Genomic DNA, 17,661 nt, shown 5'->3' with positions numbered 1-17,661 from the left:
ACAATTTTTTCCATTTCCGAGATGAAAGAATTGAGGATGAATACATGTAACTTTTAAAGAAGACATATACCCTGCTTTTAAAAAAGCATCTCATCAGTGGGAACCAAATTCTGAAACCCCCACCCAATTATGCAGAAAGAAGATGATTTGTCTACTTTACTCTATTTGCATTAGTCGCAGGGGGCTCGCTTTCACCACTACTGTTTAACATTGCACTAATTCCACTGACAATAATTCTACGAGACACAAAACTGGGGTATCAAATCTCAAGCCAGCCTGACATGGTAAACCATCTACTGTACATGGACAACTTAAAACTGTCTGCAAAAAGCCCCACTGAACTTAAATCAATACTCAACACAGTTCAATTGTTCAGCAGCAACATCAGAATGAACTTTGGACTTGAAAAATGTGCTATATTATCCATGCAGCAAGGAAAAATGGAAAAAATAGAAGGACTAGAACTGGGAAATGGAAGTATCATGAAAGCATTAGCAAAGTATGATGGTTACAAATACCTAGGCATATTGGAAATGGATAACATCTTAAATGGAAAAGCCAAAAAGTCAACCCAAAAGGAATACATCAGGAGAGTCCACAAAATATTAAAATAAAAACTGAATGCTGGAAACATAATTAAAGCCATTAATACATGGGCAGTTCCAGTAATACGCTACTGGAATCATCAAATAGACTGTAGCTGAACTTGAAAACCTGGACCGGAAAACATGTAAACTATTGAATATGCATCATGCTTTATACCCATGAAGTGGCATCGACAGGTTGTACCTGCCAAGAATAGTGGGCAGTGGGCTATTGCAAATCCATCAAACTGTAGAAGAATAAAAACAAAGTTTCAATGACGATGTGAGCCAAAGTACAGAAAAATTGCTGTAGGCTGTAAAAATGGGGAACATTATTAAAACAACAGAAATAAAGATAGAATATAAGGAAAAATAGCTAGATAGATTAAATAGATGGAAAACCAAAGCTTTGCATGGACAGCACTTGAAAAGCATTGAAGGAAAATGTGAGAACAACTTGACATGGGCATGGCTTAAGATGGGAACCATCAAGAAAGAAACGGAAGGTTTAATACTTGCTGCTCAAGAACAAGCACTACAAACTAATGCCATGAAAGTGAAGATACAAAAAACCACTGAAAATCCAAACTGCCAACTCTGCAACAATGAAGTTAAAACTGTTTAATATGTGAGTGAAGCAAAATTGCACAAACTGATTACAAAGCTAGACACGATCGAGTTGCTAAATTAATCCACTGGTCATTATGTAAAAATACGATTTGCCTGCATCTAAAAAGCCATGGGAACATAAAGTGGAAAAAGTTGTTATAAATAAGAAGGTGAAGATCTTGTGGGACTTTTGAATACAGGCGTCATTTGGAAAACAACATGCCATATATCACAGTTGTCGAAAACCGAAGCATACAATTTATTGATATCGCTGTACCAGGAAATGCCAGAGTAGAAGAAAAAAAATCATGAAAAATTGCAACCTGGCCATTGAAACCACACGATTATGGATGAAATATGTGACAGTGATATCCATTATCATTGGGACACTTGGCACCATGTCCAAGAATTTTACAAAGTACATCAAGAAATTGCAGCTTCCTACAATAAAACTAGCGGAACTGGAAAAGGCTGAGTTACTTGGAAAACATACATGTTAAGAAAATACTTGGTCGATACCTAGGATACTGGCAGCAACCCGTATCAACCATCAGAAATGTATTTGTGATACATTTTTAAATGTTCAGTTGAAACAACTGGCCGCTGTGATACAATTGTATAATAATAATAGTAGCAATAGCAATAGCAATAGCAGTAGACTTATATACCGCTTCATAGGGCTTTCAGCCCTCTCTAAGCGGTTTACAGAGAGTCAGCATATTGCCCCCAACAATCTGGGTCCTCATTTTACCCACCTCGGAAGGATGGAAGGCTGAGTCAACCCTGAGCCGGTGAGATTTGAACCGCTGAACTGCTGATCTAGCAGTAGCCTGCAGTGCTGCATTTAACCACTGCGCCACCTTTGGCTCAGTAATAGTAATAGTAATAATAATATAAAAACTATAAGCTTTATCCAGTCATTTTTTTTTGTTTTTTGAACATTGGGTTTATACTTTCACAAAAATGTTTTCACAATCATATTGCGCCTATTTCTTGTAAAATAAAATGTAGACTCTTAATCAGTTTCTGCATCATGACCACCATTTTGCAATTTGTTACAAGGAGGGAGGGAGGCTTTGAACTTGCAATTTCCTGTCAACCTCTGTACTGAATTTCTCTGTGCAAGCTTCCTACAAGCAAAATAAATGGGGTAACAGCAGAAATTAAGGAGAGGAGAGAGAGGGAAGAGGAGTTGAGGAGTAATCTACCTTTTTTTACTGGAGGTTATTTTTTAGTTCATTTCCATTGGACTCCAAGGGATGGTAGAGGACAGGAAGGCCTGGAGGAATGTTGTCCATGGGGTCACAATGGATCAGACATGACTTTGCAACTAACAACAACATTTTTTTACTTCAGACATAGCAGGGTTTCTTACTAGTAACTTACTTTTTTACTAATTACTTTGGATTTATATTTTAACACAGAACAAACACATAGGAATATTCTACCTCTATTTTGTTTAGAGGTGAATGGAATAGACCCGTGATGGCAAACCTAGGGCATGCATGCCAAAGGTGGCATGCGGAGCCATTTGTCAGGGCACGTGAGGCATTGCCTTCTCAGCTGGCCAGCATGCATGTGCACGCTGGCCAGCTGACTTTGGCCTTCTTTGGCCTCCGGAGTGCGAAAAACCGGTCATACAGGCAAACCAGAAGTTCAGGAACGTACTTCCGGTTTGCTCGTAGGGCTGGTTTTAGCCATCTGGAGCATTCAGGGGGCTTCAGGAGACTTCCCTGAAGGCTTCAGAGGGCAAAAAATTACCCTACGAGCAAACCAGAAGTCACTTCCGGTTTGCTCATAAGACCAGTTTTAGCCCTCTGGAGCATTTGGGATCCTTCAAGAGGCTTCCCTGAAGACTCCAGAGGGCTAAAATCGACCTTACGAGCAAACCGGAAGTCCATTGCCGAACTTCCAGTTTGCCTGTAGGGCCAGTTTTTTGTGCTCCAGAGGCTTTAGGGAAGCTCCTGAAGCCTCCGGGGGGACAGGGAGGCTGTTTTCGCCCTCCCCATGCTCCTATAAAGCCTCTGGAGCCTGGGGACGGCAAAAAAAAGCATGCCAAAAACAGGGAGGAGCACTGCTTGTTTGCACATATGTGGTGGGGCCATGTGCATAGCACTATGGGTGTGGCACGCCTGTGCACAACCCCCCTGCACTTCCCACACACACACTTTTGGCACACGAGCCAAAAAAGATTTGTCATCACTGGAATAGACTGTCTGCCCTAAGATGTCTGGTACCCTCATATCTTACATGTTTGCTCACAGACATATAAAATATTTATCACTCTGTGGGAAAAAAGAAGAAGAACCCTAAGATCAATTCCTAAATTACTAAAGGCACAGGAGTCCTGCCAAAATAACAGGCAGAACAGCTTTTTGTAACAATCCTACATTTCCCCACAGCAGCACATTTTCCATCTTTCTTAAAATTGTAGGCAGAAAATTCCCACAAATGCATTGCAGGCTAACATAAGCAACCCTAACGTAGGGGTGCAGCTGTAGAAAGTAAGACTGTCTCAGGGGAAAAGAAGATCTGATACCTGTGTAGGTAGCATAATATACAGAAATAAATCTGCCTGCCCAATATGTTACAGTATTGATGTAAGCCTGGGATTAGCATTCAGATTTTAAGATATTTGAGCAAATTAAATTGCTACATCTTTACAAAGTTCTCACAGCATTAATTAACTGGAAGTTTCTGACATGAATTATGTAAAAAGAATAAACTGCTGCTCTTTCTAACCATGCAGCTCTGAAAGTTGAGCCCTCAGTCTTCGTGTTGTTTCATCTAGGCTTTGCTTTTGAAAAGTTCAGTTTTTATATAAGCTTCAGATCTGTGTATTAGGTCTAAGACAGCGTCTCTCAAAGTATGGTCTGAAGACCTCTGGGGGTTCCTCAAGACCCCTTCAGTAGCCTTCAAAATCAAAATTAGTTGCCACATATTTGCAAAAATTTAAAATAATGTCAGTCTTCTCATTATCTTTATTTTTATTGATTCAAAAGTGCAATGCTTTTTTCCATGAATAATGTTTTATTTATGTTAAACTCTTAACAGGCTCATACAAAATTATTATTTTGGCACTATTTTGACATGCATTTTTACAAATGCATCCATTTTAATTTTTACTATGGTAAATACTGATAAACATAGCCCATAGAAACAAAAGGGTTTTGGTGGTTCACTAGCATAAGCAACATTTCCTCAATTTTTAAATGTAGGAAGGGGTCCTGAGAATAAAATATTAGTTTAATTTAACTTAATTTAATTTTTAATTTAAGATATTCTGCTCTTAAGAAACCACAATTCATCTCACAGGTCCTATTATAGAGTTTTATTCTCTTTGACTTTGTTTATAGGATCAGATATGAGGGAAGAATTGAAAGCAGTTACCTAGACAAAGCCTTTGCCACTAAAAGGTTGGTCAGTGACACTGCGAGAGGAAACTCTTACAAATATGAATTGCCCATATCTAGAAAACATAGTTTCCTAAGAACTGCATATGCTTATGCATTTAGGAGGAGAAAATCTATGTCCCTTTCGTATGTATGTATCAGTGGTGGGTTTCAAAAATTGTTCGAACCTACTCTGTGGGTGTGGCCTCTTTTGTGGGAGTGGCTTGCCACCCATATGACCGGATGGGAGTGGCTTGCCACCCATGTGACCAGATATGAAGATGCCGATGACACTTGTCAGAACCACCTTAAATTACCTCACACACAGCACTGGCATGCATAAGAATATGATGTAAACTTGTTTTTTAAAAGGCATCTTTGGTTTGCATTAAAACAACTTCAACACACGCAATGTTCTGATTGCACCACAAACACAGTAGTCATCCTTGCCTTTCACAGAAGCACTGAGTTTTATAAATATGAGCATGATAGTGTAGAATAATCATATCCAAGGACCAGCTGTGGGTTTCAAAATTTTTTGGAACCTCTTCTGTAAGTGTGGCCTGCTTTCCAGGTCCACTGGTGGAACCTCTTCTAACCGGTTCGGTAAATTTGACGAACCGGTTCTACCGAATAGGTGCGAACTTGTAGGAATCCACCTCTGGAATGTGTATGTATGTATGTATATAAATTTATTTATATATTTGTCTGTTTGTTTGTTTGCTTGCTTGCTTGCTTGCTTACTGAAGGCCACTGATTCCTAACAATTCCAAGCTATTTCCAATTTAAAAATCAAAAACAATGCCATAAAAGAGGAAATATTTATCTATAGCCAGAGGACAGACATATATACAAAAAAATCCCTTTCAATAGGAGCTCTGCCATCAACCTGCTCCAAGTCTTGGGAGGGTCTCTCAAAAGAAATACTTCCAGCCTTTATGAAAAGAAAGACCTCTGTTTGAAAGATCATTTCCTTCAACCCTGGCGTGGGTTTCAATTTTTTTTACTACCGATTCTGTGGGCATGGCTAGGTGGAGGAGGGGAATGTGACTGAGTGGTGGTGGCCAACTTGACATCACTCATGCAGTCACCCGCTCAGTTTTATGACCACCCACCTAGCTGCACCCATATAACTGGCAAAAATTTCTCTTTTGCCAGCTGGGAGGCTGGCAAAGAGGCCTCGCTTTTCCTGCCGCCAAGACTCTTGCAAGAAAGAGGAAAGGATGCTGGCCCAGGGCTCACTTCCCTTACCACTCACTGCCACCCACCCGCTCACCGCTTTCCTGGGAAGGGCCTCGGGAAGCTTCGCTGAATCATCCCAGAACTGCATGGAGACTTCCCCACTGGGAAACCTGACCCACCGTTCTCATGAGGACTCAGCCTGCATCTGCAGGGGCTTTAAGGTGTGGACCTCACCTGTCAGGCAGCCGTTTGGGAGCATCACAGTTCAGCTTCACCTCTCCTGGCTCCCTTCTGAAATTAGGAAGCAGCACTTCATCCCCAGGATGCCGCAGAAGCCCGGGCTGGGGTGCTTTGTGCAGGCTTGGCAACAGAAAGATCCCCAGCATCCATTTATTCAAGCAGGGGTCCCTTCAAGTGGGGCCCAAACTGGCCACGGACAGGTGGGGGGCCTCCGGCCACCTCCCACCTCAGGAGCTGCCACATCCCATTGCAGGTGCCCAGGGTGGCCTCAACCCCCTGTTTCCAGCCCTGTGCAACCACCCCACCACCCCAGTGACCTACTCCGGCTGTGTCTGGGTGGGCACTAGGTCAGTTAGCAGCCCACATGCCACCGCTATGTGACCCCCCTGACCTGGGGATGCTCCCCTTCATGCTTCATTGTCAGCTGCAGTTGGCCCTTCGGTGGCCCCACTTTCTCCTGGTGCCTTTCCTGGCTGGGAGACCCTCCGGGGCAGCACCACCACTCTGGCTGTGTCTGGGGATGCGCTGAGTCAGTCAGCAGCCCATGCGCAGCCACCATGTGACCTCACCAACCTAGAGATACTCCCAGCTCCGCTGAGTGACCGCTCCTTTGTGTCTCATTGCCTGCTGCAGTAGGCAGGAGGAGGCAGTTGTATGGATGCACGTGCCAAAGCGAGGCAGGGCGAACGTCCGAGTGAGCCAGTTCAGGAGTGTGGCCAGCTAGTCATCACTACTGGTTCAGCGACCCACTCTTAGTTACCACTACCAGTTCTCCCGAACCAGTCCGAACCGGGAGCAACCCACCTCTGCTTCAACCCCATTAATCTATAACATAGTAAAAATACATTGTCTCTGAATTAGGTACACATTCCTGCATTGATTTGCAGTTGCTTTTAAGACATATTGTTTAAAGTCATTTGAATTTCATCCAGATCTCAGAATCAGATTGTCTGAATATTGCTCATTATTGTAATTAAAATGCATGCTGAGATAGCTTGGATCATACTTTCTCCTTTAGACTAACGAACAGTTCCGCATGGAGAAAAACAATCTGAATTCTCCAAACTTTCAACTTTTCATTATAATATTTAATATGTGTGCCAAAGGGCTCTCAGCTTTCCAAAAGAGAACCGAGTGTGCAGGTAAGGAGATAAGCATACAGAACCTGGCAGGCAGTTTTAACAAATTTGATGCCGCTCATTTGGCCTTCTAAGCTATTTTCAAGAACCAGAAACAGACCGTGCCTAAGGATACAAGTCATGCTTTTAATTTCACTAAATGGATAATGGTAGTTTTTTTGCTGAGAGGCAGATCTACCAATAAATATTTATACAATTACATAAATATTACTCAAAAATAGATGGAAAATTTATTGGCATCTGTGCAGCCTTAGCTTAGTCCTGACTATTTACTGAAGCTTCAATTGTCATCAGACTCAAACTTTAGCATTAAATTAAAGCAGCAGAATAATGTCTTGCCTTTTGCCTGATGTTCCATTAATTGCTCTGTAGTTGTAAATGCTCAATGAAAACAGAGCTAGAAATGTCAATTTCTTTAAAGCACCAAAAGATAAAATAGGTATTTTGATAAGGCACCACTTTAGATTCAGTAAAAAAAGGGTTTTGCAGCACAAAGGAGTATAAACTTTCAGCACTTTCAACCTTCAGCTGAAAACAACTACATCTTTTTCCTCTAGAATTGTGCATTTGCCAACTGGGGTACCCCATATTTCTGCCAGAGGCCCATTACTCTTCAGTAGTTTCATTAACAATTTAGATGAGGGAATAGAAAGGGAACTCATCAAATTTGCAGACAACACCAAGCTGGCAGGATATAAGCTCGAGATCCAGAAAGATCTTGACAGACTTGAATACTGGGCCCTGTCTAATAAAATGAAATTAAATAGTGACAAAAGTAACATTTTTACATTTAGGAAGGAAAACTAAATGTACAGTTATAGAATAGGTGGAATAGCAGCTTTTGTGTATTAGTTCGAGGGATCACGCAAGAGCCATGGATTCAGAAAGTAGGTGTTTATTTAGATGTTAGCGATTCAAAGAACAGAACGAACGCCAAAGGTATTTATAGGAAATGTAACAATACAAAAACCAATCAGGGGCCGGGTACTGCACAGCAACTGCTGGTGCAGTACCTCGGCCAATCAGGGCAGATTAGGTATTTCATGGAGGCTAGCAACAGCCTCCAATGACTCCTGACCAAACAGGGCCCAGCAAAGTGGTTGCTGGCCCTTTCTCATGTATCCAAATACACAACACCCCTTCCCCCCAGATCTGTTGATGGGGGGGGGGTGGACCCACAAATCATAACTAGCAACTTTGAAATTTCAAGAACATTGTAAAATTTCCATTTGCATTTTCCCCAGGTTAAGTGCCCATTTTTATTAATTCATTTCAAACAGTTCCCTGAGTTGTTACAATTACATGTGTGTGTGCGTGGTTCACTTTAAGAAGCCATTCTATGTTTCTTTCTCCTTCCCTCCAGCTCATTTATTCGTATTTGCATTTCTCCTCCCTCCAGTAATTTATTCCCATTACGTTACGTTTCTCCTTCCCTCCAGCTAAGTACACTTTATTCTTTATTAGCTCACTTTACCCAAGTTCTCAATTCACATTCCTCCCCTTTCCCTCCAGTTGCTTTACACACATTTTTATTTATTTAAAATTCCCCCTCCTTTACTGCGCATGCCCAACAGACACAAAGAGTTTTTTCAGTCCTGGCATGCAGAACGGCCTGGAGGCGGCTGGCGGCCCGCTGATAGCCTTCCAGAAGGTGTGGATTGGCCGGGCAGCATGGAGATCGTTGAGGCAGGCAGGAGGGATTTCAGGCCCCTGAAGGCAGCTAAGACAGCTGAGGCAAGACAGCGCGGAGGTCTTGGAGGCTAGGAGGAGCGTTGAGAGAGGCTCCGTGGCTTCCCGCTGGGAAGCAGGCTCACGGGGAGGCAGGGAGGGGCGGCTTTCCCTCCAGGCAGAGAACGGAGCTAGCAGGCAGGACAGGAGGGAATGACAGCTTCCCTCCCAGCATCGGGAGGCTTTGGCCGGAGGAGAGGCACAGCGGCGAGGCTCGGGGAGGGCGCAGGCGGCGGAACGGAGCGGCTCTTGGGCGCGGAGGCCGTAGAGGCGTCGGGAGGCCGTGGAGGCGTCAGGAGGCCGAAGAGGCAGGCGCGGAAACATTGGGGCCCTTCTGGGAGGCGGAGAGACGACGGGAGGCCGTGGAGGCGTCAGGAGGCCGAAGGGGCAGGCGCGGAGACATTGGGGCCCTTCTGGGAGGCGGAGAGACGACGGGAGGCCGTGGAGGCGGGCGCGGAGGCCGAGGAGGCAGGCGAGGAGGCCGCGGAGACATCGGGGCCCTTCTGGGAGGGCGGAGAGACGACGGGAGGCCGAGGAAGGAAGGCAGGAGACGGATGTCAGTCCTCCTTCTTTCTCTCTCTCTCTCTCCGGGTCAAGCAGTTCTTTTTGTATGCAACGAGGCTTTAATGGTTGGCTGGCAGGCAGCTTCCGCAGCCAAGCTAAGTTTCTGGATCGCGACGCGGCTTGGGCGATCAGAAAAGCTGGCTTGCTCCGTGAGGTGCACGGGCAGCCCCACGACCTCGGGCCCAGACAGTTCCAGCTGGCTTTCGCAGATTGAAGCCTCTCGAGTGCTGGTAACTGCTTCAGCTGGGCGCATGCTGGCCGTGGGGGGCAGCCCCACGACCTCGGGCCCAGACAGTTCCAGCTGGCTTTCGCAGATTGAAGCCTCTCGAGTGCTGGTAACTGCTTCAGCTGGGCGCATGCTGGCCGTGGGGTCCGGCGGTCCTTCACGAGCCCTTCCAACTGTAGTTTAATCAGGTAGCCTCTGGTGTTGCGCTGCGACTGCTCTCTCCTCATTCCAGGCCCTGCGGAATCGCCAGATCCCACCTTCGTCGCCAGTTTTTGTGTATTTGTTCGAGGGATCACGCAAGAGCCATGGATTCAGAAAGTAGGTGTTTATTTAGATGTTAGCGATTCAAAGAACAGAACGAACGCCAAAGGTATTTATAGGAAATGTAACAATACAAAAACCAATCAGGGGCCGGGTACTGCACAGCAACTGCTGGTGCAGTACCTCGGCCAATCAGGGCAGATTAGGTATTTCATGGAGGCTAGCAACAGCCTCCAATGACTCCTGACCAAACAGGGCCCAGCAAAGTGGTTGCTGGCCCTTTCTCATGTATCCAAATACACAACAGCAGCATCTGGCTCAATAGCAGCATCTATGTCCTAGTAGGTAACCACATAAATAGGAGCCAGTAATGTGCTGCAACTGCCAAAAAGCCAATGCAATCCTAAACTGCATTAGCAAAGGGATAGAATCAAGGTCACGTAAGGTGTTAGTACTGTACTGCTTTATAATGCCTTGGTAAGACCAGACTTGGAATACTGCATCCAGTTTTGGTCACCATGATGTGGAGACTCTAGAAAGATTGCAGAGAAGAGCAACAAAGATGATTAGGGGAGTGGAGGCTAAAATATATGAAGAAAGGTTGCAGGAACTGGGTATGTCTAGTGAAAACAAGGACTGGGGTGACATGACAGCAGTTTTCCAATATTTGTGGGCTGCCACAAAGAAGAAGGGGCCAACCTATATTCCAAAGCACCAGAAGGCAGGACGAGAAACAATGGATGGAAACTTATCAAACAGAGAAGCAGCTTAGAACTAAGAAGAAATTTCCTGACAGTGAGGAACAACTTGCCTTCAGGGGTTGTGGGTGCTCTATCATTGAAGGCTTTTAAGAAGCAACTGGATAGCCATATGTCCAGAATGGTGCTTGCTGTGGGTTAGTTGTTGTTTTATGTTGTAAAAGAGAATAATTATGGAAGCTATTGAAATAGAGAAACACCCCCACAACATGAATAAATGTGATGATACCTTCTGCCTACCAGACATCTGGAAACCAGCCCTGGTAAACAAATGAGCCCCACCCACCACCCAGGCCGTTACAACACAAAACAACAACAGACCCACAGCCAGCACCAATCAGCACCAATCTACCAATCATGATACATCCAATCAATCCACTTGCTGAAAGGGGGCCAGCACTCCACATACCCCCACGAAGGTGTGTAGAAGGACGGCAGCTCCGATCACGCTTTAAGCCCAAAACACCAGCCTGAAGATGATAAGTGAAACCTCGCCAAAACGTTGCCAAGACAATCTCAATCTTACATGGGAAAAGACCCAAATACAACAAGACCAGCATACCTACACCCATGTATATCCACATAGATTGCAAATTGAATCTCCTTCTGTTTGTGGATAACCCAGCCTTCCATCCTTCCGAGGTGGGTAAAATGAGGACCCGGATTGTTGGGGGCAATATGCTGACTCTGTAAACCGCTTAGAGAGGGTTGAAAGCCCTATGAAGCGGTATATAAGTCTAACTGCTATTGCTAACCAAGTTTTGAGCCAACTGTAGTTTTCCCAGTTCAGATAAGATGCAAAGGGATACTTTGTTTAAATTCATGTAATTAGATCTAGGATTAACCAAAAAAAAAAGACAGATTGTATATACATGAGGTTTTGTCCTATTGATAACTATAGACTTACATATTTTTTTTAAAAAAATTGCTTGCAACTTTTGCCTGAAACTAGAAAGCTTGTGTTAAAGAAGGTCATCCAACAACCAGGTTTCTCTCCTTGATTGCTAAATAATTTATATTTGACAAAAGGGATTTAAGGAGCCAAAGCTTCTTGAATTAGGATTGGAAGCAAACAAATTACTAAGGAAGTGCTTTTAAGATTATCATAATTTGTATAACACCAGTATTATGAAAGATTTGGAATCGTCTTTAGCGATAGCTCCTTGCATGGCATAATCAAATAAGAAGTGACGGTATGAAACAACACCTTGTCCAAAACAGCAACTGTAGCATAAAAACCAGCTGAAGTTCATAGAAGATGTCCTTATCACCAATCTTTCATCATAGATCCTTGAACAGTGGAACTTATATCCATAAGTGTGCAGCAGCCCCATGTGCTCCAAGAGGGCTTCCTATACTTATTTAATCTGTTAAATAAAGTAATGGAGGATGGAAAAATAGTTTTTCATTACCAGTTATTTGGAAGGAAGACTTGGTATCCGTAGATAATGCTTTAATTAAAGTCCTTTATTTCTATTGTTGAAAAAAGAGTAGAATATAATAAATAAAGCATAAGGTTGTACAAGTGTTAATAATAAAGGAAATGAATAACGAAGAATCTTTATCATTTCCTGACAAATACTTTCAAAGAAGCTTTATTCCAATGTTTCTAAATTATTATTTCTGGAAACCCACTCTGGCCTTTAAATCAAAGGCATGTGTTTACTTCCCAAAGGCAGCGTACCTATTATTTAATATACAGAGACAGAACTCTCCTCTCTTAAGCAGATGGGATAGCTGTAAAGAAAGTCCAGTCTGTCCTAAGGTCTATGATAGTTAAACATTTGTACAAATGACTTGGATAAAATAATAAATTATCCAAGGTATGTACTTGGCCTTCCAGTGACACATATTTTGTACACTACGTATACTCCACATTCGTAGTGATAATCTCACATTCAGATATTATCTTGGAAAGTTGGCAGTACTGTACTAAAATGGATGATGAGATGCCTACAAATTAATATAAAGTTGTTTATACTTTTAGGCACAAGTCAAAGGACCAAGTTTAGTATGAAAAAAATTCTGGCTTCTGTAGATATGGTTCCAGTGTCTTAATATCAACTGTCTAAACATGAAATAATTTTGTAGGGTTGTTGCTGAAAAGCAAATACAAGTAAGTCCATGACTTATTCCCACAAATAGGCCCACAATTTGCATTGTAAATCATTGCAGTCATTTTTGAATTAATGTGTTTTAAAATTAAGAGAGAGACAGATATATTATTTTAAATAATCTGAAGGGCGCAACAGGACCGATGAAACAAACGAAACTATACTTATTGAAAATACCAGAATCATTTGCTGAAAATTGCTTTTTTGGTTAAGAATTAGAAAGAAATGTTCCTGAAACAACAGAACTTAGTGCCAGAACAGATGCATTCGTTAGAGGTGTTTAAATCAGAGGCCCAAACATCACCAGCTAATGCTGATGATCACTTATCCTGTGGTTGCAGTCCAGACCATGCATTGAGTAGAGAGTAAATTACAAATCTTGTAGCTCATTACAAATCTTGTAAGGATATTTTGCAAACTGAATGCCAAACAGAATGATTGTAGACACTAGCTGATTGGGATTCCATCAGGTGCATGTCTGTCTGTCTGTCTGTCTGTCTCTCTCTCTCTCTCTCTCTCTCTCTCACACACACACACACACAGAGATACACACACACATACACGTATGTGTGTGTGTGTTTGTTTATTTGTTTGTTTATTTATTAGAATTTGTCAAATTCTAATTGACAAAATGGGTACAAGAATAAAAGAAAAAAATACAATGACAGGGACAATAGTCACGCTAGTCCACTTATGCATGCCCCCTCTACTGCCCACTTAAGTATGAAGTAAGGTCCACGGAAGTCAATTTGTGACTGAGATAACTGGATCAGGTAGAGCATTCCAGACTTTGACAACTCTATTACAGAAATCATATTTTTTACAGTCAGGTTTAGAACGATTTACGTTGAGTTTAAAACAGTTGTTCAGGCACGTATTATTGCAATTAAAGCAGCAATTTACAAGTGAAGCATTACTACGTCTAATTTTGTATGCAATATTTAGGACTGACCACAAGTGATACTGTTCTAAGTTATCCAAACTTATCTAAATTATAAATACGAGTGTGTGTGTGATACACACACACACACATACATAGATATACATATGTGTGTATGTATGTATGTATGTATGTATATATAAACGCACACATACATACACTTACATACACATACACACAGAGAGATACATACGCACACAAATATTATATGGCTGCAATGATTGCTCTTTGACTGCTAAGATGGTTCTTTGGCTTCCTACATAAAAGTCCATTTTTCAGGATGTTCTGATACAATCTTTTAATTATATTGGCTCATGCAACCGAATTTGATTTGATTTTGATATATAATCCTTGTGACTACCACTTCTGTCCTTTGCTATGCTATCTCTCTTTTTTGCTCAGTGTTTAAACTATTTTTAAAAGTGTCTTGCACTAAATAAAAATCCAATTTCCTAGCTTTGTACAACACAATGACATTCCTTGGGCTGTATAGAGATAGTTCAGGGACTATATTAGAATATGCAGTGAACGGAGATATTACATTGTAAGTTATTATGTGAAGCATGTCTATTAATTCATGGATTACTGTGTGAAGCATGGAGGAAAATCTTCTTTTGTATTTGAATAATGTTACTTAATTTTTTGAATGAACTCATGTGAAGAATAATAAAATGGCTTGAATATGTGAATTCTATCACTAAAGATAATGAAAAGCTGGAACATCTTTTCTGTCCTTTCTCATAAATAATGGATTCTGCTGGCCACTAATCGCTTAAAAGAAATTTGTAAATTTGTAACAAAAAATTATATGTTCCCCAATAAACATGCATAACAGAAACAAATAGTAGATACATTTATCTAGATGTCATGAAAAAATAGTAAAACCTTTAAGAGATTGCAGAGGGATAACTATTATAGAGGACCATCGCTAAATGAAGCAATGTAATTGTGATCCTATTCTGAAAAATCCAAGAATTTAACATTTCCTTTATTATTGCTTGGCAGAATACCTGCAATGAATATAATTATTGAATCTACAATCTTAATTCCTGTTTCAGACTCTTACATTTCTCCTATTACTTCATGCTGTATGTAGCTAAGAATTAGCTACTTGAGTATACATACATACTTTCCTAGTTAATTAAAGAAACTAGGACCAAGCAAATGATAAGCCAAAATAATAAGCAAAAGTATGGGAGGGATTCAGATGCACAAAATTGCTTTCCTGCATTTCAGTTAAAATGCACGAATTCATCAAAAGACATTTAGTAGTACAAGTTAACTGAGTAAATTTTCATCTCTGAGGTGATGGAGTTTCTTCCTGGTGTTTAGTTATTCATATTGACATCACAGATCTGTTATTTAAAACTTACCTTTTGAAATTTGAACTTGAAAAGGGAATACAATTCTGATCATTGATCCTTTTCTCTCTCATTCCTTGATCATCCAAGTTTTAAGGCATGAATAAAAATGTGTTCAAGAAATAGGAACATTGAGGACTTCGGGATTAGACACTTGACTGCCGATTGGAAATTCTGTGTTTACTATTTCTGTGTCTGTTATTTCTGTCAAATATATTTGAAAGAAAAATCAACCAGAAATTCAAATTAAGCAAATTCGGTTTTTTAAAATTAATTTGAGTTTAACATCTCAGTTTTCAGTTTTTGTCTTAAACTAATATTTATTACAGCTGAAATTAACACTGTTTGAATCCTAGAATCAAGAGTCTTATTCAGTATTATGTAAATCTAGAAAGAAATGCTCAACTGTTGAGGTAAATTCATATACTTTTCTTGGAAACAATATAGAAATTGTTTGCCTTTTTGGACCCAACCCCCCCTCAATTTCCTGTCTTGGCTACAGTTTACAATTTCCAAGTAGATCTCCCATCCAACAACTACCCAACTTCTTAATTGTTCAAGGGCAGGTTGGTACTGTCACCTAGCAGGATGCTGCATCAATTACAACAAAAATTTTAATAGTATGACAGGACAACTTGGATGTATTGGATTTGGATGTAAGGTATCAACAGGGAATTCTTTATGCTGTAAAAATCCTTTTAAATTCCTTTTACTTTGGAAATCATCAAGAGCTGACTATAAACATAATTATAAATGATGGAATGCCTCCTTAGAATTGTTTTATTTTAATGTGTTGATTGCATTGCAGGGATTATGGTCAGATCAGTACATGTTCTATAGCGGCTGGCAGTAACCATGTGGTTCTTAATGTTAACTGATAGAACTTAAGGAAACTGGAAGAACAATATTTAATAATTGATGTTAGTGTAAGCTTATTGTTTATTTTTCCCATGACATATAAAATGGTGCAATATAAGAAATTAATTTAATTCCTGTTGTAAGTTGCTATTTTTGCTATAACAATGCTGGCTGGAAAACTAAAGTTTAGCTTCTCAGCACTGGATGAAAAATTAACATCACATGATGAATGATTTAATTTAAGGTTGCTTTGCTCATGCTTGTTCTCTTTTTTAATTATGTTCTAATGAATTACTTCCATCTTTACAAATTTTATTCTGGACAGAATTATTTAATGTTTCAGTATTAAAGATTACAAATGCATATAGGCACTTACACACAACAGTGTGTGTATATGCTTTTGTGTACTTTTCTACCTCTTTATTTATAATGTCTTATATTTGAAATGCTTTAGTGCCTGCTACGTGTTTAAATAAACTTTAACAATAGAGAAGGGATTTAAAAATGCCATTGAACTGGAAAACATGAAACCTTATATTAAAAGATTTCCTACTGGTGTAGCAATAACTTTAAACTAAACCAAACAAGGTTATAAATTATATCCAGGGTCTTGTTCTAATAGCAGTGCTATTTTTTCCCTACTGCTGTTTGATTGATATCCTTTCTTGGAAGATCTAAAAGGTGATACCTATTACCAAAAAAACAAAATAGAAAAATCCCACACATCACTGAGAAGCAACAGAAGATGGATTTGTGTCCAGATTGTACATCATAAATTATGTCTCCCATTTAGCCAAAATTCAAGCATAATAATAAATCTTGTGTTGCTGCTTTGTGTGTTCTTGATGCACTTTTACCCTTCGACCTGCTACACAATTGCTGTTTGAAATTCAGTGGTCTTGGAATCAAAGTTCTTCAGGCAGAAAACAAAAATAATCTTTGATAAGGCTATGTTTATGATGTTATCTGTCATCTAATTGCTGTCATTCTTTTTGCAGCTTGCACAGACAAGGAACTGCGAAATCTTGCATCCCGCCTAAAAGACTGGTTTGGCAGTCTTCATGAAGATGCGAATCGTGTCATCAAGCCAACAAGCTCAGATTCAGCACAAGGCAGTAAGATGACAAATCTGAGAATAAAATTTGAGATATATTCACAAGTTCAACAAGAATAGCAATGACAGCTATGTTTTTAAGTGACCCAATAATACCTTAGCACATCTTTCCATTCCTTTCATTACGACTTCTTTTCATTATGTAGGGAAGCAGGGTTCTTGTAGCCAGGACTACCATTCTAAATACATTTTGAAAATAAAATAGTTTCTTTAAAATGATATTGTATTCTCTTTCAGCCCCTAGGGATTCCAGGTTCTTACCCTCTAGGCTTAAATGAGAAAGCTGAATTAAACTTGGAAATTTATAGAAATTAAACTATAACAAATAATGAGGGAGGATTCTAAAACAGAAGAACAATCAATTCATGGTATAACGTTTAGTAATTTGTCTTGCTACTTGTTACTTTTAACCTTATAAGCATGAATTAATCTGAGATCTACTTTCAAATTCACATAGTTGTGGGGACTAAGGTTTTAGGGAAGATGCAAAAGTATATTTCATAAATACTTTTGTGTCTTGATATGGATCAATTTCTAAAATTCCCCCCAACTTTTCTTAATTTGCTTTGGGGAGTTATTTGGTAAGGCAGG

General features: G+C 40.4%; 1 protein-coding gene across 4 annotated transcripts in view; it reads left to right on the top strand.

Moving 5' to 3' along the window:
* SPOCK1 (SPARC (osteonectin), cwcv and kazal like domains proteoglycan 1) overlaps positions 1–17,661 on the top strand; it is a 471,478-nt gene that overhangs the window by 417,006 nt on the left and 36,811 nt on the right. For all 4 annotated transcript variants that reach the window (XM_087709511.1, XM_087709509.1, XM_087709512.1 and 1 more), the window contains one exon: positions 16,955–17,071. In XM_087709511.1, coding sequence (XP_087565637.1) covers positions 16,955–17,071 — 117 coding nt within the window. The remainder of the gene's footprint in view (positions 1–16,954; positions 17,072–17,661) is intronic.

Source organism: Thamnophis sirtalis, unplaced genomic scaffold, assembly GCF_051295495.1.
Source record: "Thamnophis sirtalis isolate CommonGarterSnake01/CBP01778 unplaced genomic scaffold, rThaSir2_p1.2 scaffold_3, whole genome shotgun sequence".
In the NCBI taxonomy this organism is placed as follows: domain Eukaryota; kingdom Metazoa; phylum Chordata; class Lepidosauria; order Squamata; family Natricidae; genus Thamnophis; species Thamnophis sirtalis.
Note: the sequence above shows the minus strand (reverse complement) of the source record. Positions and strands in the feature narration are given on the sequence as shown.